The following is a 26289-nucleotide window of genomic DNA, read 5'->3' as shown; positions in this document are numbered from 1 at the left end:
ATCTACTAATAAATAATTGAACATACATGAATAAAATATCGCGTGAACAAAAAATCTAGGCACTTACTACGTCGATATACGAGTAGGTGTATATAGGGTATTAAACTGATTTTCATGCTACACAAAGTGCTTTCTAAATTTCTCAAGCTGTGATGTCTCATGCAACATAACTTTGAAAAACTACCAAATTATCTATTCAGGCTTCTAGCTACAAACACAGATTCTACATATAGCTTTTAACCAGACTGCAAGGAGAGGTAAGGTTTTTTTTTTCAACTTCTACAAGACGCTCATAGTCAAAATACCAGAAACGGGACTTATCACGCTAGAACACAATGACAATGATGACGGTGACAAATAAAAATTACCAAGTGCGGGTAGTTCGAAGGATTCGCGCTGCTAGGCAGACTTGACACCCTGCACTTCAGTCTACTCGTGACCACGGCCACTGCAATGTGGTTGAAACATCGAGGTAAATATTACTCGTGTGTTTTAGCGTGATAAGTCCCGTTTGTGGTATTTTGACTATAAGTGAACATCACGAAAGTTTAAAACGTTCTAAATACAAGACGCTATTCTACATACTTATCCACAAACCGCCATCATGTATATGACACCAAGACCAAGATGCTAAAAGGAATCGAGTATACAATACAACTCTGTTAATCGCATTTGCTTAGGTATAGATATTCGACATTTTCTGGAGATGATGTCTCATAAAAATCCAAGTATCTGTTCGTATGAGTACATGGAGATATAACTGTCAAAAGCGCTACCCCATCTTGGTCCAACGAATATATTTGACCTACACAATGCCTGTTATCGAATAGGCGCCATACTGGATGTGACGTTACTTGCTGCATCGCAGCGATTGGTCGAATTTGTCAAATACCGTATTGCAGCATCGACTATCCGCTCGGGTTTGTGGCTATGTGCGCTCATCATCATCTGGTGACCCGCTTGCCCGAAAACAGGAATACCTTTTAAGCAGGGTCTCTTAAAGTGGGGTCCACGGACCCCTTAGGGGTCCGTAGCATTTGTGTCAGGGGTCCCACAGTAGGTCAGTACATAGATGAGAGTACCTATGTATAAAGGGTCAGTCTGTAAACTTATTTACTAAGAAATTTCTAGATTTTTTTTGACAGGGGTCCGTGGAATTGTTTAAATTGTGAAAGTGGTCCGTGACTGCAAAAAGTTTAAGAAACCCTGCTTTTAAGGAAGATCGTTAAAAAAGGAAAGGAGATCTGACGTTCATTGCAACCGATGTTGATGCGGTATTATTACGTGATTTAACTAAAAATGGAACTAACAGTTATTACAAAATATTCACGTCAAAATATTTTTTTTTTTTCAATCCTAGTCGCAACCCGGTGTAATAATAGTAGCGGGCATAGTAGACTCGTGTACCTTTGGCGTCTCGCGCGTGCGGCTCGGGCGAGTACAGGCTGCGCAGACGCTCCTCGCGCAGACGGTACATGTGTGCGCGGATCTCTTTCTTGCGCGAAAAGTCCTCTGTCTGCTGCCACTGTAACATCATATTTATAACTTTTTAATACAGCACTATTTTTATAAAAATTTGAACTTGGCGCACTCGCTTCAAATAATTGTAATAAAATTACTTATTATTGTACGGTGAGCATCAAAAGTAGCCTTACACTTATGTACTTTGTCGCTTTACAGTCACGTAAACGCCATGCAAGTGGCAAATGTTTTAATGTGACAGAGTAAAAAATGATCCGCTACTTTTAATGCTGACTGTACGTAAAACCCATAAAATTACAGTTTACATTAAGAAACAAAGCAAACACGAACTTATTCCATAAAAAGATCGCTTCCAGTTAACCTTTGAGCGATTGACAGGACAGCAGAAACAAGAGTAGGAACGCTCATATGCGATTCCTCAGGGAAAATGAAGTACAACAGTAAAAGTAGGTAAATTTTTGTTTGCAGAAATTAGACGGCTAATTTTGATATTCGTTATTGTAATAGGAGCTTATAAGAACAGACTATTTGAGCCACGTAATAGTCGCAGTAAAGTTCGTCCGACAAGCTTTAAAGGTGCCTGCATTTTTGATTGTTGGTGAACTGCGCTATTATATTTCTCCAGGCGCTAAAAATATATCGGATTAATACCTTTAAACGAGCAATTCTTGTATATAAATCATATATAAATACATATACTTCGGGGATCTTGGAAACAGGTCCAACGATTTCTATGAAATTTGTTATTTAGTTAGGGATTTTCGGGGATGAAAAATCGATCTAGCTTAGTCTTATCTCTGGAAAAACGCTTGTTATCGAGTTTTAGCCGGAGCGAAGCTCGGTCGCCCAGGTACTTCTGATTAATTCGCTATTTTAGATGGGGTATCATCATCATCCCAGCCTATATACGTCCCACTGCTGGGCACAGGCTTCCTCTCAGAACACTCTTGTTCTTGGCTTGGGCCATAGTTCCCACGCGGGCCCAATGCGGATTGGGAACTTCGCAGGAATCGCTTCGCAGGTTTGTGCAGGTTTCCTCACAATGTTTTCCTTCACCGCAAAGCTCGTGGTAAATTTCAAATGTAATTCCGCACATGAATTTCGAAAAACTCAGAGGTGCGAGCCGCGGTTTAAAACCACGACCCTCTCTGCTTGAGAGGCGATAGGTCAAACCACTAGGCCACCACGACTTCACTAGGCCACCACGGCTTCTACTTATGATTGTATGTTGGTTAATCCCTCTGGGAGGCAGAGGCACTCCCATGTTGTTTGCTCACCATGCGGCGCAGCACGTCCTCGTCGTGTATCAGAGACACGTCGCCCTCCGACATCCTGCGACAAGAGAGACACTGCTTAAAGCAACGAACATACTCAAAAACGTAAGTTATCAACCATTACGGCAGGTGGTAGGACGTTGTGCAAGGTCCGCCCGGATTGCTACCACCATCTTGCTCGCTAATCCTGCCGTGACGCAGCAGTGCTTGCACTGTTGTGTTTCGGCGTGGAGAGTAAGACAGCCGGTGAAATTACTGGCACTTGAGGTATCCCATCTTAGGCCTCTAGGTTGGCAACGCATAATACCCCTGGTGTTGCAGATGTTTATGGGCGGTGGTGATCTCTTGCCATCGGGAGACCCACTTGCTCGTTTTCCAGCCAGTCGAATAAAAAAAAATACAGTTTATGCTCTTACCTATGTAGTTATTTTATGAAACTTCAATCTAAAGTAGGTACGGTTAGCATCAAAAGTAGCTGGTTACTTTTTTAACCCCCGACGCAAAAAGAGGGGTTTATAAGTTTGACCGCTATGTGTGTCTGTCTGTCTGTCAGTGGCACCGTAGCTCTTAAACGGGTGGACCGATTCGAATAAGGTTTTTTTATTTGAAAGCAGGTTTCTTAGCGATGGTTCTTAGACAAGTTTTATCAAAATCGGTTCAGCCGTTTTTTACTCTGTCACATTAACACATTTGTCAATCTTGTATGGCGCTAAGTACGTGGCTGTAAAATGACAAAGTATGTACAAAAGTAACCAGCTACTTTTGGTGCTGACTGTACCTACCTTATTATTTTTCATTATCTCATTAATCGGGGGTTGAGTCCAAGTTATCAACTTTGTTTATAACAATGTTTCTTATTGTGTGTTTGAGCCATTAGCTCCTAAGTAGCGTGGCGTCATAACTCGATTCCGGTAAAAATTTACATTATTTCAGAGAAGACCGTATGACAAAGCTTATGTACATACTAATTCCGAGGAGTTGCCTCCGATGAAATAGGTACCTAACTAACGCTTCTCTCACTCTCCGGGTTGCTTAACGAAAATGTTTACTTCACGCCACTAGGTATAGGCGAAAAACAGACAAAACTCGGTGCTCTTGTTTGCTAGCATACTCATTCAAAGCGTCCTCATTCGGGCAACATTTGATTCATCAATCGCAATTTAACTCAACCGCCTACGAAAAAGTCTAGATGATACAGAAAACAAACTTTTTATCAATGATCGATGCATGAATAATTTATAGACAGATCCAAGACAGATCACTGTTTTTCGAGACATCACTCAATAATTCGTTTAGCTTTAATCCACCAATGATAAATCACGCGTGACACGAGAGGCCGCGACGGACCAATCACAGCTGTCAGTCAACCATCTGGTGCGCTGGAGGCCGTGCTATTGGCTGATCCGTTCGCGCCATTTTCGTCGCGGCCTTACCGCGTTATTCAATTCATTCGCGCACACTTGTGTTAATTTATTCTCATTATACGGTGCAGACCATATGGCGGCGGTATTAGCAAATAGATGTCACCTCAACAAGGTACTTCGTGTTTTTACAGAAAGTAATATTACAGTAATGATGTAACCGGCCGGTAATCCATGCGAGAAAGTGAAAACATCTCTCATGCCTACTCTGTTGATTTTCGATCTTGAAGACTAATATAAGTATGTACCATCAGCCAAATATGTGATCTACCACCCTAAAGTCGATAAAATAGACGTGTCTGTCAACTTGAAAGTCGACTTTCGCGACATATTATATATTTGAAAGGAACTTGACCAAAAATTGATAGACCACCTATTTGGCTGATGGTACATAGCGAAAGCAAGCAAGACTCTTTTGGTGTCATATCTGCCTATATATTTCTCACACTGCAGGGCACAGCATCTCCTGAATAAAACGGCTTAGGCCGTGATTCCCACGCGGGCCCAGTGCGGATTGGGAACTTCATACACATCATTAAATCTCTTCGCAGTTATGTGCAGATTTCCTTCACCGTAAATCGAATGTATTTCCGCACGTAAAATCCGAAAAACTCAAGAGGTGCGAGCGCAGGCGAACCTACGTCCCTCTGCTTTAGAGGCCACAGGTTATATTACTAGGCTACCAGAGCTTACTTTATTTTCGTTAAATTTATTTTTACTATAACAACAAGGTCACTAGCATACAAATGTAACATATTTAGCTAAGTATGCATGTGCCCAGTAGGTACCTAAACGAATTACGTATCACAATGGAACCTTTTTGATACTATGGTGTGTATAAATACGTACGAAATGTCAATATAAAATTTACTCGCAACTATACACTTATATGGCATGCTTCTGGATGGATGGATGCTTCTATTCATAGCTTCACATTAAATCTAGCCGATTTAAATCAAAGAGTGGAAGATGACAAGATCTTCAAGAGCCACAACAGGCAACAAAGTCCGACCTTAAATAAACCACTTGCGCTTTAATTCCTGGACATTATAATTTAGAGTAGGTATAACTGTAAACAAACGGGCAGTTGCATCAGCGTGCAGCGGCGCACATGAATCGATGCGTGGACAATAATTTCATCTGTGGACAGCCAATAATTAACTTAGCCTTGCGTCCTGCGCTTGCGCAACACCCGCGCCATGTACGGAGCACCCCGAGCCGCCCTTGTCCCGGTTTTGCGAACAAATTGCAATTGCATTTTTCTTTTTTTGTCGAACTGGTTACTCTGTAATTTCGAGGGTTATCTGATCTGACATTTGGTTAAATAAGCCTCTGTATGGCCAGTTAGTTACGGTAATGATATGTAAATAAACAAGTAGGTACGTGAGTGTGACTTAAATACTGTAATACGCTAAATTTCTGCTTTCACGGCCATTGCGTTCGAAAATTTTAGAGTAATGCCACTATTGTGTGTGATGTAGTGTCGACCTTGTTTAAACATAATTACTAACATAATATAGGTAGATGTTAATGTGTCCCATAGACCTGAATTTGAGAATAGATTTCCAAATAATCAGAAACTAATCTGACTTTTAAACACATTCTATCGGTCCCAAACTCATTCTTATCCACACCCACATAAAGGAATCCACACATAAAGTAATCGCTTTTAAGTTGAAACACAATAGATCAAGTGTTTCAACTTAAAATAAGTCTTCCACGCCTTGGCACTTCTCGCTAAGCACATGACGAAATTAAGGGATTGTCAAACATATAAGAATTTCGACTAGAAAAGCTCTATAACCCATGACGTCACCTTATCTCCTCGATACTAATGGCCCTATTGAGGAAGCGATTGTCAGTGCTGGCAGGACACGTCACGTCTGTCACCCATCAAAACATCGTGTCGTATGTTACTGATTACCTCGGACAAGTCTCGGACGGTAGGTTCGTTCAACACATTCGTAAAGCTCAAAAATCGTGCATGTTGCAGTTACGAGGCCGTAAAGCAAACGAGTTTCAGGTGGCCAACTGAGTGCTGCAATGTACGTATACTTAATGAAATTACACGACTTTTTTTCAAATCTAAACAGGCTTAAAGGAAGATGCTTTGAGCAACGGTGTTTTTTATTGTCCAAATCCTAGCAAAACAAAAAGCAAAATTTTAATTTCCATAAGGTGTTTCGGATTTTGAAAACATTAAAATGTTTAAAGAGATGTTTTCATATGCACAATGGCTAAATAGAGCCCCGGATCTACGATTTTTTCAAACCGGGGCAAAACCTTGATGGTGGCGCCCCTCCCTTCAGTGTTTGAGAAAAACTGTTAATGCCAATGAGTAGCATTTTTCTTCTTTTCTTCTTCATTTCTTGTCTCAAGGATTTGGCGCCCCCATGAAGCTGCCGCCAGGGGCAAGTGCCCCGGTTTGCTCCCCTTAGATCAGGGGCTGCTAAATAGCGTGGCACAGGTGCAATAATAATATAGTCAAATTTTAACTCAGGCACTGTAATAGATTTGTACCTACTCTATAAGTTTTCAATCTTCACCGCTTCTCTTTACGTAGGCAGTGGGCAACCAGCCTTAATCTCGCCTATTAAGTCCCTAAAAAAAGATAAGCAGCGTGACGTGTCGTAATCTGTTTGGCCCTTGCCTAATGGGCGGCGGTAAATCTCCACGAGGTGCGCCCGCGCCACGCTTAGCTTACCCGAAGAAAGGGGTCACACGTTAGCTTGACCTGATTCATTTGGACGTGAAGAAAACATAGAATGCTTTGAAATAGTTATCACAGAAGTTAAGGTGTGAAGGGGATCGAGAATGCGGTGGGCTAGCTGTAGAAGCGTTGGACTTGCATTCGACACACAGACATGACAAAGTAGTCCTGGTGTCAAACTAGCTGGTCCAGGTAATGCGATAGAGGCAAAGAGAGATTACCGGTAGGCTTTTAGTGGGAAGGCCACGCATATCCCTGGAAAGAGATGAAGGGGAGGAGAGTCCCACAAAGCTCCCGCGCTGTCCCTGCAGCGCGGTCGTATACGTAACGCAAAAAAAATTGTGATGAGGTTGAAAATTTTCGTGACGATATAAAAGTACTACAGTCTTTACCCAGAATTTTGTAAAGTCCAAATCAGAATTGCAGTAAAAATCTTTGATCATTTCTAACTTTTTAGCTTCGGCTACGCAATGCATGCGACTTACAATTTTTCTCGCTAATCTAAGGGGGGGCTATGATTGTTTTTTTGGAATCTTTTTGTATTTTTTATTTCAATTCCAAATTTTTTGTTACTTTTACGGTCATCCCGTAAAACCCATATCGAAAATACAAACTGAAATATAGATGCATGATGATTTCTGGTTTTTCTATGCATCTATATTTCCGTTTGTATTTTCGCTAAGGGGGGCTTTTGATTGTATGTGTAGGTAAAAGAGAGGAAACGTCGCGTCCATTAGTCGAGCTTGGGCCCTTCTAGAACTTATAAATATTTACAAGAAGCGTTAGCTGCACCACTGGAGCATTTAATGAGCCCCTGCGAGTATTTTTTTTATTTAACTGGTACACATGCTTTTGCAGTCTTTTGCGCAGTGCCATTAGTCGCTATTATGATTGTTTTATTAATAGTGGGAATGTTGACTGAAGTGTTAGCAAGGGGTCACTTACGCTTGGTTTGAATATGGATCATGCATAATGTGGTGTAGGTAAGGTAAGGTTTTGCAGGTGGAAGGACCTTGTGCATGGTCCGCCCGGATTGCTACCACCATCTTGCTCGCTAATCCTGCCGTGAAGCAGCAGTGCTTGAGTAAGACAGCCGGTGAAATTACTGGCACGTGAGGTATCCTATCTTAGGCCTCTAGATTGGCAACGCGTCTGCAATACCCCTGGTGTTTCAGATGTTTATGACCGGTAGTGATCTCTTACTATCAGAGACCCACTTGCTCGTTTTCCATCCAGTCGAATAAAAAAAAAGGTAAGGTCTTAGGTCTACTTTGGACATACCTTACTAAGTACTCACAAAAAAAATCGCAAGGAACTTCAGCTATTAGAGCGAATAATCCCTTCGGATGGTATACCGCTGCGCTGGAGTGGCGGCCGGGCCACCCGCGTAGCGTTGCATCACGCGGGATTAGCAGATACGGCCTTCCGGAGATTAGCGGTGGGATGGTGTCATATTTTTACAGGAGTTATGTGACGACAGCTTAAGAGCACTTTGAAACATGATTATATTTAATTGTTGCATACGGTTAGGTGCTGACAAACTTGGGCCATCCTAGCGAATGTTACATAATACGATATCACACAAAATAAACAGGTACGTTTTATCAAGCATTCAAGCGAAACGACGGTGATTTGTTTAAAGTTTTTTTTCGAGCATGCATCCGTCATACTTTGACATTTCGCGATTTGGACCGTCCGAGACATAGACATTAGTAAAGATTGACATTTTACTACTTTGACATTTCGCGATTTGGACCACCCGAGACTTGGACGTGGCACGACTTAGACGATGTAAGACATGGACCTCTTACGATGTGGACGCAATTTCGACACTGGACATTTTACGACTTTGACGTAAGACGTGACCGGAGCGAAAAAAACGTCATGAAGATTCGTCTGACTCACAACTGGTGACCACGACAATTTTGTCAATCCATACTTAAATATTATAAATGCGAAAGTGTGTGTATTTGTCCCTCTTTCACGTCGAAACGGAGCGACGGATCGACGTCATTTTTGGCATAGAGATAGTTTATGGGCCAGAGAGTGACATAGGCTACTTTTTATCCCAGAAAAATGAACAGTTCCCGATGGAACTGAGTGCGATTACCGAATTCCACGCGGGCGAAGCCGCGGGCAAAAGCTATAATATAGTATGTCATAAGAGAGATAAAGAACAGAATGTCATATAGAATTATAGAAAAGACATAAACTATTCAACCCGTTTCTATTATATTCAAATATAATTACACCCATATTACATGCATGTACAGATGTGTTCATACATGGCAGTAAAACTTAAAAGAAGTTTAATAAAAATTGTAAACCAAGTGGTTTAATAGCGAAGTGTCCCGAGGGCAGTGGCGATCGTCGCGGGCCGCGCCGGCGCAGGCCTTGAACCCGCTGCGCAGGCGCAGCTTCGCGCCCCGGGACACCATGTAATCGTTCTCTGATGCTCTTGGATATTGAGGCATTGGGAACAACAAACCACTTGGGAAAAATATAGTTTGAGTAATGTTGTAGTTTGAGTAGTGTTGTGTGTGATAGGAGCCTTTTATAGCCTAAAAGTGCCGATGAACTGGAATAGGATCAATATACTTAGAAAATGACGTAAATTTGCAGTAGATATATGTGACCTATGAAAAGTATTTCACTATAGCACTACTGTTTACATATACAGTCAAATGATAAACTCAAGACACCAAGAACAGAAAACAAGATGTACTGTTTAAAAACCAAGTCATGGCCTGAGTTGTTCAGTTATCAACCAATAAGTAACAGAACGACTTTGTAAACTTAAGCAGAATATCCTTAAAGAATCGATTATATTAGATCATCTGGTGAAGGTCAGACTATTAAATATGAATAAAATGGGATGATAATCTAGAAAACTTTACTGTCAATACATACATGACGTAATCCTAGCTCGCATGTGACAAGTTATAACTTTGTTATAATATGATATGACGCAGGCTTCGACACTCCCAGTATTGTGCCAATGATTGAAATCATAAAAGTGGGACATTGTATTTTAATAGAAAGATGAATTAATATACCGTTACGGTTATTAAAGAACCTCTAGGGCCTGTAGGCCTATAAGTTTTTTTTAATTTATAAGATTTCTTTGAGAAACTACAATGCTGTGATCCAATCTATCAACGCACGAACAGTTGTAACTCAAAGATCAAAATATCCTTATACTCGTATTTCTAACTGGGGACTCTTCTGCTTAAGCAGAATGATCGTCATGAGCCGTCGCTTATATCGATTGCTACTTTCGTGATCCTTCTCCACTGGTCTCTATTGGCAATTGGATTGGATCTTGGTGATAGACTTGATGGTTTTAGTCCACCGGGTTAGTAATCGACTTCGTTCCGGAAAACATACGAGTCATTTATGCAGATGTACCCAAAGTACCTGAGAATGATATTTATGTAGGTAAGTACACTACATTTAAGGACATATAACGAATAACTTGGAAGAAACAAATAATTTGAATGTACTTTGGAGCCGAGCCAACGAAAACGAACTTGATACTCAGTCATACATAGGTGAATCAACTATACGTGTCTCAACTTGACGCACGAATCGTACCACACTTTACCGAGACCCATTGATATTCTGAGCGCAAAATGTGTAAGAAGTCGGACCTAATCTCAATATTAGTCGACAGTGAACGTTAACCGTTAGAATATACCTACTGCCTCAGAGGATGAACTTCCAAAAAATCGTACAATATTTAATTAGGTACTTACGTGTCAGCTTTTCATCGTACGCTAAAGATGACTGTAACAGGTAATGAACTCAAAAGTTCTTACTTCTCATAAAAGCTTCCTAACGCTATAACCTTATGCAAGATTTATTCTTCATTTTGTCCTTATCTGTCGTTTTAATGTTTGCTTTTCTCAGGGATTCAGCTCTAAAGCTAAGTTAGTTTAAAGTTAGTTAGTTAGCTAAGTAAGTTGTTAAGTTAGTTTTGTGTTGCGCTTGTGGCACAGTAGTTGACTAGCAATTGTTCAGATGAAATAAATAACTTCCAAGAAGAAACATTAGACATACCTTCTCCGTGTCGTTTAAAATGAATGACACTGGGTCTATAACACCTCAATATGTATTGCTTCTGATGGAAGAGAACATATTATGTAACCAATTTATATCAACAACTACATATCAATTGTACGATAAGTTTTTAATAGTGTTATATCCTCTAAAGATTTCACTATCACGTATGGATTCGTTTTCACTGTCATATCCTCGTTGCGAGTCCAAACGCATACGCGAGTTCGTCCCGATGTCGGTGGTTTGCGGAAAACTACAGTTCGGACGTGAGAAAGTGAAACAGATTGTTTCATTTCTATCCGGATGCAGTTTCACATAGAGCCTCATTTGGAGGATTTCCTTGACTAGGTATAGGTATATTGGAAAGGCCGAATAAAAGTTTAAGTCTGTGATTATTTTCAGGATTTTATCGCTGACTTGCTTAGCTGCAGTGGAAGAATAAAAAATTGGCTAATTCGCTGTCCCATGAGAATTCGGAAAATCCGTTCTAGTGCAACTCTATCTTATGATCCTCTATAGCTCTAGCAGTTTAGGCTGTGCTTTGCAATTTGAGTTACAATTTTATAAAAATAGATTGAGTTTGGGTAAATATGGCTAAAGCAACAATTTATTGACCTAATACAAGCGACATTCTTATCCCATATTAGTATACGAGGCGTATAGCGAGCACATAGACCATTCATTGATTGGTCGCAACACGCCGTGTGGGAAAAGCGATACCTCGGCTTTACCCGGAATACGGCGTACATTGAACAATAAATTTAACAAAGAGCTTAACAGCCGAAGGCAGGACCGGTTCTCGGAACAATATCGGTCCACGCTGACGCTGCACAGCTAGTACTGAGTCCACAATTACTTGGGTATAAATCGAAACTTCTATGTGTCAAATAGTAAGCAACATTAACCAACTTGAACGAAATATGACTCACAGGCGGGTGGACAGCCTGCATGTGACAACGAGACAATAAGTTTATATTATTCTTTCAAATTTTCAAACGTACATGACAGAATAATAATATTCTCAAGTTACCATACGCTGAGGCAATGTATACTAACTATATAAGTAACTATACAACATCCTTTTAATTTATCTCCAATGTTAAATTTTGACATGTCAAAGAGTTCTCATCGAAGCTTGCGATTATAATTTCAAGAATCAACAGTTTTTCAAGTGACGTTTGACATGTTAAAAAAGGTCTCCGTGAAAGTTATCGTGCTGCTGTAGCTTGTGTCTTATGTGACTACTAACATAAGATAAATACTGAAGTAGAAAAAAGGAACTAGCAGCCGATCTTTCGTCACGCTATTACTCTTATAATTAATCCTTTTATTTCCCACGATATCACCAATAGAATATGTAAGAATTTCTCCATAGCTCGGTAATTGGGCATCCGGCAAATGATCTCAGTGTTTGTTTGTCCCAGCCAGCGCCAGCGCCTGACTCAGCCGCCCACTGCTGACGCTGACGCCTCTGATGGCCTAATCGACGTTTAATTGAAATGTTTTTGGACGTTTTATTGATAAAACACTATTTATTCTACTCTGAGAATTTTTTTGCTAAACCAGTTGTTTTCCTGGAGCAACTGCGCATGAAAAAACTATATTTAAGTTAAATAACCGTGTAAATGAAAATAAAATGCGCTAAATAGTTTGAGATTACAACATCATGACTTTTTCGTAGCGTTACGGAGTCGATGCAAAACCTGTATTTCACAGGATTACTAACATTTTGATGCTTGTAAATTAACATGCTTCTAGTATTAGCCAGGCTATTTAGTACAACCAACTTGTTTACAGTCACAAGTTAAGACTTAATTATAATTGTTGCCACAAACTATTATTCCAAAGTAACCTAAATCACTATCGCTAAGTTCACGTCTTCGTCGTTTAGTTGTATTTGAATGTTTATTTTTATCATCATCCAGACTTTAGCAGTCCACTGCGGGACTGCTTTATAGTCCTTTAAAATTGATAGTTCTTGTAACTGCCATTCCTAAGGTACGTTGGTTCGTCCGAGTATTTATGGCGGCGGGGGTCAGAGGTCCGACATCAAAATGTTACTGGGAGGATACATTCCTGTTAGAACTGGATGGAGGATGTAATAGTTCATAATGCTTGCTCATCGGCGGCCGTTGGGCGGGTCGGCTCCACCTGTGCCTAGGGCCCTATCGCTATGGCAAAGACAGCATGGATATTACTAAAGCAACATTTAGACAGACCATTCAAGAAAAGGCCTGCAAGTTTCACTGCCTTGCCGTATTTGTTTGATCAACTAAATTCATTGTCCCTCAAGAGTCTGCGGTGTAATGCAACTTGTATGTAAAGCTTTACAAAGTTCTTAGAAGTCGAATTTGTATAAATTTGTCTTCGTTTTTCAGATGCTTCAAGTTTCTTTTGCTAGGTGTTCTGAGAAAATTTAGTAACGCAAGCAACCTTTTATTTTCGTGCTGGCTGGCTGCAGATTTATATCTGTATCGAGTGGCGTTAGTAATAATATAGGATATTACACTAGCTATACTCCGCTGCTTCGCTCCCGCGGAGGATAAGTAAATGTTTAGCTCTCCTTGAGAACACTTCTTGGCCAATATAATAGTTCCTTGAAAATCATTGAAGGCCAAAAAGTCTCTAGCTCCAGTGGTTTCGTAGCTGGTAGCAGTTTGATGAGTGCCGACGGTTTGTTACAAGATTTTAAGACTTTTGGACTCAGCAGGAGCACAACAGTGGATAGCATCGGGTGGCCAGGCTATAAACGCAAATATAGCAGCTGCATAGATACAGGTACGTATATGCTGGACGGAACTGGTTTGCCGTGGGACGGCGACGGCCAAGGCCTGTTTGCTCAAACCCCCAATGTTTGAACCAATACTAGCCTTTTAAGGATTTCGAGCAAACATTGGAACAAATATGCAAATTCGTAACCGGTCCTTAATAAGACGATTAAGAGTAAATACCTAGTTTGGTGCGAAATGTTTTCATTAACGGAACAAACGCGAGAAAATCTGAAGTTGGTAGGTAGTAGGTACTGGATGTAAAATAATTAAATATTTAATGGCATATTAATCATAAGCACCTATTATAATTGCACTCACGGCCAGGAGATTTGGATTACTAAGCATCAGACACAAATCTGAGTATGGATTCACGAGCAACATTCGCTCAACTCGGCTACAAATTCCAGTCAGCTAAGTGTTGCAATGCCAACTGCATTTTTTGACTCAAACGGCATTCAATACTCATGTGAATACTGCCGTTAACCACTTTACGACTGAGGTGTCAATCCCCTGTGTGTGCATCCCCTGTGATAAAATATTAAGATCAAGTTCGAGAATTAGTTATATACGAGTAAATATATCACACAGGGTCGCCCGTAAACGACATCGATGAGGTACGAACAAACCAAATCATGGAGCTCCAAGTGCGTGTTTTGGGTTCACACCGTGTCTGTAAACACCTAAGTTAATCGCCATGCAAAAACGGCATGCGCTCAAATATCGAAGGCAAATATCCTAAAGCCTTTAGACGCCCACGGGCCTGCGCCGACGCCGGTTCCAAGAAACGCATCTCTGCTGGTTATAAATCGGTTTTGTGTTACACTTACATTCCCATGAATTGGGTTGGAATTACAGCGCAGCGAAATCTTAAAACATGTCAGCTGAATGATAAATGATCTTAATCTGAATCGGACGGAGCGGACTAACGGTGAGTTAAGACTTAAGTATGACGTTTTTTTTGCAAAATATGTATTAAGTTCCTGAGAATTCCTTAATTGAGAAAACAACAGTTAAACAAATCAAAGTGAGTCAAATTGTTAAGTTGGTAGCTATGTTTGGTATGTTATCGTTACCTGAATAGACCGACAGCAACCCGAGCCATTCTCAAAACACGAGCCAAAACGAAACAGTGTCGGGTGACTGTTAACTACACCAATATTATTATAACAAAAGCACTTAGGTATAAATTCGCTGTCCAGTTTGAACTAAAGACCGCTCGCTGCTAAACCTGAGCTAATTCTGGAGATGAGCTACATAGCTATTAATTTAAGTACTGCTTTTGGAGTCAAAATATATCTCCAACTATATTGACATTTCATGAAGGAAACAGAATAAACTAGGGATTATAGACAGTAACCAAAATAAAAAGCGTAAATACAAGAGTATACTTTTGAAACACTATTCTAAAGACTCACCAATAACTAATTGGGTTATAAGACAACCTAGATCAACAGTCGCATCGCAAGTCTAGAGACAGGCTTTAGGCGGGCTGTCTGCGCGGGCACTGTCAAGTTCAGGCGCTGCGCGCGCGCGGGCGGCGCGGGAGTCGCTCGCCCACCGGCAAGGCGCAGTCACGTTGGGCGGAGGAAACGCTACAATTACTAATCAAGACATTCTCTATTTTAAGGGCTACAGGAAAATAATAATTAAGTACAAAAAGGAAGTTTGACCGTAATTTCTCATTTGCTCATCCCGAATCCTCGATGCAGAAATTGAAAAACAGTGCATTTGCAAAAAAATACTGCAAAGCCTATAAATGTCTATGACTCACCTTTCATAAATATAAAATAATTCCGAACAAAGTGAAGGAAATTAAGAAGCGATGGATAAAACGCTGCGTTCGGAACGCAGAAGGACACGTAGCCTAACAGGACCGATAGATCACACTATTTAATAGAGTATAGTCGAAGATGACGCCACCGCCGTCGACCACAGACTATCCGCTTATCCTCACACCTCTGCACTGACTGCACTGCACCGACACAGGGCCACCACACCTTGTAGAATTAACGAGCTTAAATTTTCTTTATAGATATCAACATACCTTCAAATGTTTACTGAAGTCCGGATTGTATGTTTGGTACAGGATGTTCTTCAATTTATGAGGTCAATAGCAAATTGCGTAAGTGGTCGTCGAAACGCGAAGTTTAGAGATATTAAGGAATTAGAAGCACTGTACAGAATATTCAATTTAGTTCTAGAGACACTAGATCCAAGGTTAGGGCTCTTAAGACAGCCCCCGTGCAATCCAAAACAAGACTAACGTAGGACGCTAAGTATAGCTACAAAAACAAATGCCTGCATGTAATTAATTTGGAGTGTGCCTACATTAATAATAGTGCCACACCAAACAACACAGATATACACTAATTAAGCTTTACTTTTCTGCTGCGCTGTCTTCCAAGGAACCAGGAACCTCGTCTGGAATTATCCTAATTAATAAACCACATTTTTTTCAGCTTGCTACTTCGCTTCCACAAATTACAATTACTTTTGTATTTCTCCCACAGAAATTATTTACCCAGGATTGTAAGTACTCTACTCTAATATTCATAACTATTTATAACAACTAACAAGCAACATGTTTAAGCCGGTGTTGCCACACAATTTAATACTTTTTTTTGTTAGTTTTTAGATAAGGTCCTCACTGAAAATCAGCGCCACGGCTTGCCGTGGCATTATGCTGAGTGGGGACCTATTTAGCGTCATGTATGTCTTTATTTGTTCTATGTTTGTTCCTATGATTGTTTTATGACGTTAAATAAATGTATTTTCTTTCTTTCTTTCTTTCAACATAAACGAATCTGTGTAAAAATGACAAACCCCGCAGACAATTGCAGAAAGGAATAGTCTAAAAGTGCGTTCATGGAAAACCCGGATTTCCATTTGAAGTGTTAAGTGGTTTCCGATAGCCAATTAGACACCTACAACGGTATATGTTTTTGTGCGTGTGGGATCATCCAATATTTAAACAACTGTTTCATCCTCAGCTAACAATTTAACGAAGTATTTGAACCCATATCCATGATGGATAATCCGACTATACCTTAGAACCATCTACTTAAATTAATTACGATCATATTTTTTACTCTATACTTGTGCCATTTGCTCTCGCTTCTCTGGCTTACGAAAGTTGGGCCTGAGAATTTTTTTCAAGTAAGTAGGATAATAAGCTAATGTTAGTAAGCGCTCACACCTCTGGCTTCGTATATAGCTACAGAACTAGCTGGAACAACGGAAAATAGTTGTGATATCTCAGCTTAAAAACTAATATCCGAGGCACTCTCTCAAATTCAGTTTCCTAAGAACGGACAGAAAATATCAAGATCAAATCTAAACCATTGCAAAGTTTGATTTCCAAACGAGAGAGATTAATTGCAAAGAAATAAAAGATAGTTATTTTTACTCCATCCATTGGGCTGTAGCGTACAAATAGAATTTTTAAACAAATACATAAAAGGAGCTGTAAGTGTAAGGCCCTAGTTGCGTTGCCGCGCGTCATCGCTGCATTTGCCACCGTGCTTTGCCTGCGTAGGCGCCTGACAGCGACACCGATCTCTTGAAAGCATCGGCTCTAATGCACTAATAATAACGGTTACGTTACTACTATTGGCCTTCAAGTCTTCAATTGTTACAACAGATTATTCAATTGAATTCGTACAAATCCTGACCTGACTTGTTACAGGCTTAATTGTTCGAAAACGATTAACCTGATCAAGTGTTGCCAAACATGCTTCCGATTGTAAGTTTCTTTGCAAATTAGTTTTCGCTTTCGTTCGTATCATCACCGTGTGTGTTTTGATGTGTTTAGTAAACAATGGGTCACACCAAAAAACTCTCCGAACAGCTACGCTAATTCTTTGTCCGAGGAAGCTGCCAGCTCTTCGGTCCCCTGTGACGTACCAACTTCCTTGTTATTTCCTTATAAAGCTTCAAAGTGCTGAATATTTAAATATTTAAGCGCCAATTTGCTGGTGTCCAAATAAATGGCAATGTCTCTGGTTAGAAAAGTCTTTCTTTCGAGCATGTAGTGTGCTTTTGCTTAATTGGCCGCTGTCAGGTTGCAGGTGCGGCAGTCCTGTCTAAATGTCCAGTGAAAACGCTAGCCAAAGAAGAAATGTTGCAATTGAATAAATACTGAATAGGTATTGGAAGGCCATTAAAGAATAACAGACCCTTGCAACGATGTGTTAATCGCGTTCTTTTGCAGTTGTTGAAACAGCTCATTAGTTGTTATAATAGAACTAATAGTAGTCATAATAGAAATGTTATTGTGTGTATTTTATGGATAGTCGGTGAGACGATGCTACTACTTTTTCGCTTCCCCTAAATAATGGGCACACGTTTATTGTGTTTTCGTTGGTTTTAGCAAATTACGGTACCCGCCAGCGCAATCTGTATCTGTCCTTATTGAGTCACTGCGTCAACAACTTTTAGCGCTACTTAAGAAGTGATATTGCAATAAGTTTTACCTATTTTTTGCTCTGTGCTTTGGTTCTAGTCGTCGATCTATCCTTGTACAGTCAGCATCAAAAGTAGCTGGTTGCTTTAGTGTTTTGTCGTTTTACAGCCACGCACGTAATTAGCGCCATACAAGATTGAAAAAGTGTTAATGTGACAGAGTAAAAAAGTAACCAGCTACTTTCGATGCTGACTGATTTCGACCCTACCAGCGAGCGGTAAAAAAAAACATAATTGTCCTGATTATTGAGTATTAAAAATTAAGGCAGGTGTCATCAAAAACTCGAAAGATATGGCTAGGGGTTTGCGTGACAAAAAGTTTGGGGACCTCTGTGGTAAATAAATCGATGATTGATTCAGCAGGGCTCCTACGAAACTCGAAACTCGAAGTTCGTATCTTACCGTCCCGCTCGCTCTCGTACTATACAGCATAAGTGTCAAAGGACCGCAAGACACGAACTTCGAGTTTCGAGTTTCGTAGTAGCCCTGCAGGATTTAGAAGGGATTTAGGTACTTAAATTCTTGCCATCGCTTTCACCATCTCTTTCTGTCACCATCCTACACCGTTAGACAGAAATAAAATGAATGCGATAGCGAGCGTCCGCGCATTAGATAATACGGCCTCTGGAGTGGCAAATACAGACACAGTTCTTAAAGTAAAATAACATGTTTCGCGATCAACAACAACACTAGCTGAAAAAATATACACAAACAACCAATTAATAATCAATAGGCTGTTTTTATTAAACTTAAGCTTAAAAACAAACATGATGTTGTGGCCGCTGGTTGTGACGAATGACGACATCAAAAGATTAGCATCTAGCCAGGAAACCACTTATCTAGAAATATACATGCACCCATCTAGAACAGAACGGGAAATTTAGAAAAAGCTAAGAGGATTTTTCCAATTTGCTGAAAGCCAAAAAGTGACACCATCAAATAAGTAGGTGCTTTTTTCAATCAGTGATATTGGTGGAAAACAATATGAATTTACCCAACAACCGCACTACATCATCATCATCATCCCAGCCTATATACGTCCCACTGCTGGGCACAGGCCTCCTCTCAGAACAAGAGGGCTTGGGCCATAGTTCGGATTGGGAACTTCACAACCCTACACCGAAATCAAAATATTAAGGGACTGTGTCACCACCCATTGATGCCGTCTCCGTCTATTCGAACAAAACAAAGTGACAGCAGAGAACAGAGATGGCATCACAATTTTATCCGTCAAATTAATTTAATCAATGGATTGTGAAACAGGGGGTAAATTTACTAATAAAAAGGTACTTTTTCAAGTAGCCCACTGCTGGGCTAAGGCCTTCCCTCTTGACCTTCACAACTCCCGTTCTGACGCTGTCAGGCCCGGCCAGTCATTTGCGTTCATAATATCCAAATCGGTAAATGTTTCATTAAATGTAAAAATGCATTGATGTATTGCATACATTTGAGAAACCAGAAGCAAATTCAATGTACTTAAGTTTATAATTATAATGATATCAGTAGCTGCGTATAAAAAGTAACTTTTTTGATTTGAAAATCTCCGTTTTGTGCAAACACTTGTAGTGACACTTAAATGAAGCCTACGCGTGGTGCGTGGGCGCATAGATAAATGCATTATGATTGACTCAGACACGCGTCGCCACTTGCCTCGCGGTAACACATAAACAATCCATATTATCGATTTGACTTCTCATACTGTTATTGGAACAATTAGCATATGTACCTAAATTATTATACATAGAGGGTACAGTCAAGTGCAATGGTATCGAGACGACTAAAGTTACAAAAATTATGTATATACTTTAATGTTAAGTGCATAAAGTCGTTTATATCTATTTTTGTAACTTCAATATATTTGCAGCTCACACACACAATGGATAATAATGGATGATAATGGATAATCACATAATGGATATACCTGGGCGACCGAGCTTAGCTCGAGCTCAAACACGTTAAATAAGCATTTTCCCAGAGATAAGACCAAGCTAGAGCAATTTGTCATCCCCGAAAACCCCCACCCACATACCAAATTTAATCAAAATCGTTGGAGCCGCTTCCGAGATCCCCCGAGATTAGGTACTACCTATCGAAAATACAAACTGAGACATGGATGCACAGAAAAACCAGAAAAAGAGACCAGCGCTGGGAATCGAACCCAGGTCCTCAGCAATCCGTGTTGCGTGCTATAACCCCTACACCACCGCTGGACAGGAATTTAGACACGAATTTTTCCTATGCATACATATCTCAGGTTGCTTATTTCTACTACGCTACTTATGCAGCAGCAAAAATACAAAAAGACTCCAAATAACCAATCATAATTTGATTGCTTAGTAGCGACATCTCTTGTCTGGGTGAGCGGTTGGTTCCGAAAGAATGTTGACGTCTCTCGATGAGAGCGAAACATAGATGTCGCTAGTGCTGCTGCATAAGTAGCGTAGTAGAAATAAGCAACCTGAGATATGTATGCATAGGAAAAATTCGTGTCTAAATTCCTGTCCAGCGGTGGTGTAGGGGTTATAGCACACAGCACGGATTGCTGAGGACCTGGGTTCGATTCCCAGCGCTGGTCTCTTTTTCTGGTTTTTCTGTGCATCCATGTCTCAGTTTGTATTTTCGATATGATTTCACGGGATACCCGTAAAAGTAACAAATTTGGAGTTGAAATAAAAAATACAAAAAGACTCCAAATAACCAATCATAGGTACTAACCTACCTATGTGTAGATTTTAGCACTGCACTTGAAATGTAGAAGTTCTCTGCGTGTTTTTTTACGTGGCCACGAGTAAAAGCCTCTGAAGGTGGATGCGGAAAGCACAAGACCGGCCTGAGTGGAGAGCCTTGGGGGAGGCCTATGTCCAGCAGTGGACGTCTTCCGGCTGACATGATGATGATGATGATGACTAATTAATTGTCATTTGTGCAAAATATCAGATTCTCGTAAAAGATGTAAAATAATAAGGATTATTTGGATACCAATTAACGAAGCAACGACCCACACAACCAAAACAGCTGAAAGAAAGAAAGAAAAAATAATCATTACCACTATTAAAGAGCCCATACGTATTCAATAAAGTTTTACATATAGGTAACATATTGTACAATAGTTTAGCAATTTTGCCGGCATCCCATGTACTTACTTGGTTTAATTATTTACATGCTCCCATAAAATATAGCCTATGCTACTCGGCGTTAATATATCTAAGATTGGTTTTTGGAATCTTTTTGTATTTTTTATTTCAATTCCAAATTTTTACTTCTACGGTCATCCCGTAAAACCTAAATTGAAAATACAAACTGAAATATAGATGCACAGAAAAACCAGAAAAATAAGACCATCACTGGGAATCGAACCCAGGTCCTCGGTAATCCGTACCGCGTGCTATACCGCTACACCACTGATGGTCAACGGTACCGAGCCGCTAGCGTCACTGCTTAAGTGGCTAAATAAGAAACAAACAAGCTGAGATGTGAGGTGCATAGAGGAAATTCGTGTCGGTACCGTTGACCATCAGTGGTGTAGCGGTATAGCACGCGGTACGGATTACGAGGACCTGGGTTCGATTCCCAGTGATGGTCTTATTTTTCTGGTTTTCCTGTGCATCTATATTTCAGTTTGTATTTTCAAGTTAATATATCTTTCTATCTTTCTTCTTTTTATCTTTCTTTGTTCAGTATGTTTTGCATTTATCTATTACAAACAAACAGACAAAACGCACAGATATTTTTTTCTCTGAATAATATTAGTTTAGGCAAACCGCTACTCAAGCGAATGCCTTAAGAATGCAAGCCTAAGGTTAATGGTCCATGCAAATTGACAAAACAAATAAACGAAAAAAAGTTATCAAAGATCTGCAGTTTTGGAATGCGCAGACGCATGAGTCAGCGCGCGATTAACAATAAAACAAAACAATATTACGTTAAAGAAAGTTACTTCATTGGTGTCCTCACACCGGTTCGGAATCGACTCGACAGTGAATCAATAAGCTAAATGAAGAACGTCAATTAAAACAAGACGTATGCCAACAGAATGAATCCTTGTTAAACGCGATACAATACGGCTCAATGTTTTTATTTACTTTAGCAATTGCGCATTACTATATTGAAGGAAGAAAGGTGTTAATCATTAGTATCATAGAATGTGTTAATAGGTAAATATAACATATTCTACTAGATACTGGGAGCGTGTGCTATCGCGGTGATGTGCCGCGTACCACATGCACGCATGGAGACAATTCAAAGTTTTGTAACACAGAATGGTGATAGGATAGCAAACACTAGAACTAAATAGACTTAAGTTCCTATACTTAGCTAGATTAGCACGTAGAACCTGGAAATATTAAACATTATTGCCTAATTAGGAAAACTTTATCTTAAAGTACCTAGCAATGTAAAACTGAAATTCTTTGGATCATATAATATGCTAAAATACTGTAGACATTTAAAAGTGGTTTAAATGTTGTCGCTTTGAGACTCATTCGCCGCTGATTAATTAGTAGCCCACTAGTTGACAACGGACGAAAATACAGGTTATTCGATCTTGTTATGATTACTAGCGTGTATAATATCAAACATTGTAAGTATAACAACAGATAAAATCGTAGCATGTTTCCAGCTCATAATTACTAACATTCAGTTTGATGTATAAATGATCCTTATCAAGTTTCTTATGGGAAAATAAGACACTACGGATGGATAGTACCTATGGTATGAGGTTTCCACGTGACAGGCTTAGCCTAGTGTGGAACCAACGGAAACCCTACTTGTAATTTGTTTTTGCTTTTAATAAACCATTTTGATTTGATTTGATTTGATTTGAACACGAAATTAAAACCGATATGTCAGAGTCTGTCAACAAACGTCAAGTAAGATCGTCTTAACGCTTGTAAGTTACGGACGATTAAATTAATTAACATAACAGCTGATGGCGCGGCGCACAAGGCGACGTGACGCTGCAGACGTGCTGACACGGAACTGGTAGCAGTGGCTACTGCAGTAGCAGTTTCTGATGGCAACGATGTATTGATTAATTGTTATCTTTTGCCATTAAGGCGTTGATTCAGTGATAGTATCATCGATGTGAATAATTGTGTCAAAATCAGTTGATGACGCAAATTATTGTTCAAAGACGGGAAAACTGAAAGTAAAGTGTTCTTAGAGAGTCGAAAGGAGCATATTAATGATTGAAGTTATACAAATTATTCAAAAAATAACAATAGAAATCGTGATGATGCGACGAGCACGCTCAGAACTGTTAAACTTTTCGGCCTGTAATTGTCAGTAACGACAGTCGGTTGAGCAATTCTCTATTTTCCGCAGACGGATGGGATTCACATAACTCCACATTTAGAAGTTGCACTTTCCTATTCTTTTATTGGAGGCGCATTGTAGCTGACGTCAGTGCTCTCTTTTAGGACGACGCAGCTTTTGCGGCTGCTAATGACTCACTGGAATTTGAAACTCAACTCAATACTATTTCAATTGTATGATTGTTTTAGGTCAAGCTTTATTCATAAGTATTGCGGCAAAATCGTGCGTAAAGCTATTTTGTTTTGCTAATACCATAAATCACCTAAAATGCATTTTTTACATCCTTGGGTACGATACCGGCGATCCGGCAGTCGATCCCAATTGTTCAAACAAGCCGGAGGACCCTCGGCGTGTTATCACAACACGGAGAACAAAGCCGCGGCATTCCTCCCGCGGACAAACAACGCGAGCAAACAACCCGCGCCGCAAACATGCGCCCGCGCCGATACACCGCTCCCGGACGACCATCACATACCTACCGCCCAAAATTTAAATACTTCGTCTACGCATCCGTCATCCTCGTCAGCCTCAAAAACAATTAGCATAATATCAATTCGAATATTGAAAGGGTTTGTATTGTAACTATGTGGCTCTCAGAGACAAGTAGCCTTATTTTTATGCACGGACACGTTTGAAATAACTGGTCGGCGCCGGCGCAGGGTCCAGCTGAGCCGCGGATGAGTTAACTATTTACTCTTTGAATTATGATAATGTAATAGTCGTATGTGGGTTTGACTCACCTGTCGCCGTTTCCGCGGTCGCAGCTACCGACCGCCCGTTACCATTTAAATTTCGCTCCTCAAAAACTATTACTTTCTTCGAGTGCACAGTTCGCTGATTTCGTTTTCACCTTTATGTTAATTTTGACTTAATTTAGAGTTAAATAATGTAGTAAGCTCACGTTATGTTATGCGAAGCAAGGTGTTAGTTTTTAATTTGTATTAGTTTGCGGAATATTCGCGGGGTCGTTCGTTCGAGTAGCGCGCGATATGCGCTGGCGGGGTCACTCGGGGTCGCCGCAGCAGTGGCGGCGGGCTACGCGTGCGGTGTCCGGGCGAGCACTGGCGGCGCCGCGGCCGCCGACTCTGCGCGCGCGCCTCCTCCCTCAACCCTCCGTGTCTCACCCGCAGGCTTTCGTGCCCTAAAAGACAACTTTACATTTATCGTCTGCATTCCGAGAACGACGCTCAACACTCAACACGCGCAACGCACCAACGCAGCCTCTCTAATTAGCCTAAGTGCATTATTTATTTTGACGCGATAAGTGCATCGGTTCTTTGAACCCCCGTAACTTTTTATGAACGTCGTTTCCCGAAGCCAGCCTGCTGTTATCGCTCGTGGCCGAGTTCCCAGAGCGGGCGCCATGGGAGTCCCGGCTCGTTGAATATTAATATCATCGACAACTGTTGGTACATCAACCTTCAAGATAACGATCGTCTCACTCAGTCCTGTCATCTAGAGGTCCTCAAACTTTTTGTCTTGTACACCCTCAGTCATATTTTACGGTACAAAGGCGGAACGCTACTTACATACTTAACATTGATTTTTGTAAAGTCGGCCCATGAAAATGATAAGCAACTTAAAACCATGTCACATTGACATTGACAACCTATTTCATCACGCGTACCACTCTGCCTTGATCTATTTTAATTTGACAAAGGTGCAAAGGTTTTGCAGGTGGTAGGACCTTGTGCAAGGTCCGCCTGGATTGCTACCACCATCTTGCCGTGAAATAGCAGCGCTTGCACTGTTGTGTTTCGGCGTGGAGAGTAAGACAAGCGGTGAAATTACTGGTACTTGAGGTATCCCATCTTAGGCCTCTAGGTTGGCAACGCATCTGCAATCCCCCTGGTGTTGCAGGTGTCTTTGGGTGGTGGTAATCTCTTACCATCAGTGCCCTTAGTGTAAGTTTTCGGTTACAAAATACGTCTCGATCGCGTTCGTGTTAAATCTCAATTTGTATGCAAACACGAACAGCGCCTCTAGCGGAACGTTTGCGATGTTCGTGTTTCCATACAAATAGAGATTTTAACGCGAACGCGATCGATACGTATTTTGTAACCGAAAACTTACACTAGGGGCACAGGAGACCCACTTGCTCGTCTGCCATCCAGTCGAATAAAAAAAAACAAAAAAAAAGTAGGTACTAAAGTGCTCAACATTTTCATGGGCCAACTGTACCTCCCTCTCGTGTACAGGGAACACTGCAAACCGATTAAAACTTTATCAAATTATCAATCCACTAAACAATGAGCGCCGAAAGTACCTAAGAGTAGTACAATAGGCATTGCGCAGCGCGGCAACAATGCGCGCGCGCATTGTACGGCGACCGGCGGCGCCTCCACCGCGGCGGCTGCAACCGGATCTTACGCGTTAACCTAGGTACCCGGTGGTGTCCTATAATTTCGGTGCTAACGGACTATCTAGGAAACATATTTCTTCTGCATCAAGTTTGTCACTAAAGTCAAATAAGTAAGTAAACGCACTGGCCCCATACACTATTAATTATTCTCGATTTAGACATAGTTGTCACCTTTACTTTTATGTATCCTACACTAGGTAAATATTATAAACGCGAAAATTTGTGAGGACTGATGGCCATCCTTGCAAATGTTTTGTTACTCCTTCACGCAAAATCTACTGGATGGATTTTGATTTTTAGTACCTATGTCTATGTAATGTAGACAGATGGATATTCCCACGATATGGGAGGAGATGGTGGGATGGGAGAATCGTAGGATAGAAGGTAGAGGATTCACACAAGGCTACTGTAGATTTTTTTTTAACTTAATACTTAT

The 26289-nt window shown here is 40.5% G+C and overlaps 1 protein-coding gene across 6 annotated transcripts in view; it reads right to left on the bottom strand.

Moving 5' to 3' along the window:
* Positions 1 to 24569, bottom strand: part of LOC141437452 (uncharacterized) — an 81637-nt gene extending 57068 nt beyond the window's left edge. For 3 of the 6 annotated variants that reach the window (XM_074100835.1, XM_074100833.1, XM_074100834.1), the window contains exons 1-3: positions 24232 to 24569; positions 2760 to 2814; positions 1408 to 1525 (exon numbers count right to left, since the gene is read on the bottom strand). In XM_074100835.1, coding sequence (XP_073956936.1) covers positions 1408 to 1525; positions 2760 to 2813 — 172 coding nt within the window. In that variant the 5' untranslated portion in view covers position 2814; positions 24232 to 24569. Of the gene's footprint in view, positions 1 to 1407; positions 1526 to 2759; positions 2815 to 15132; positions 15216 to 24231 lie in introns of those variants that run through there. The other 3 variants (XM_074100830.1, XM_074100832.1, XM_074100831.1) reach the window with 2 other exon arrangements.
* Positions 24570 to 26289: the final 1720 nt, after the last annotated feature.

This window comes from Choristoneura fumiferana, chromosome 17 (genome assembly GCF_025370935.1).
Source record: "Choristoneura fumiferana chromosome 17, NRCan_CFum_1, whole genome shotgun sequence".
In the NCBI taxonomy this organism is placed as follows: Eukaryota; Metazoa; Arthropoda; class Insecta; order Lepidoptera; family Tortricidae; genus Choristoneura; species Choristoneura fumiferana.
The sequence above is the reverse complement of the archived record's forward strand: the minus strand, read 5'-3'. Positions and strand labels throughout refer to the sequence as shown.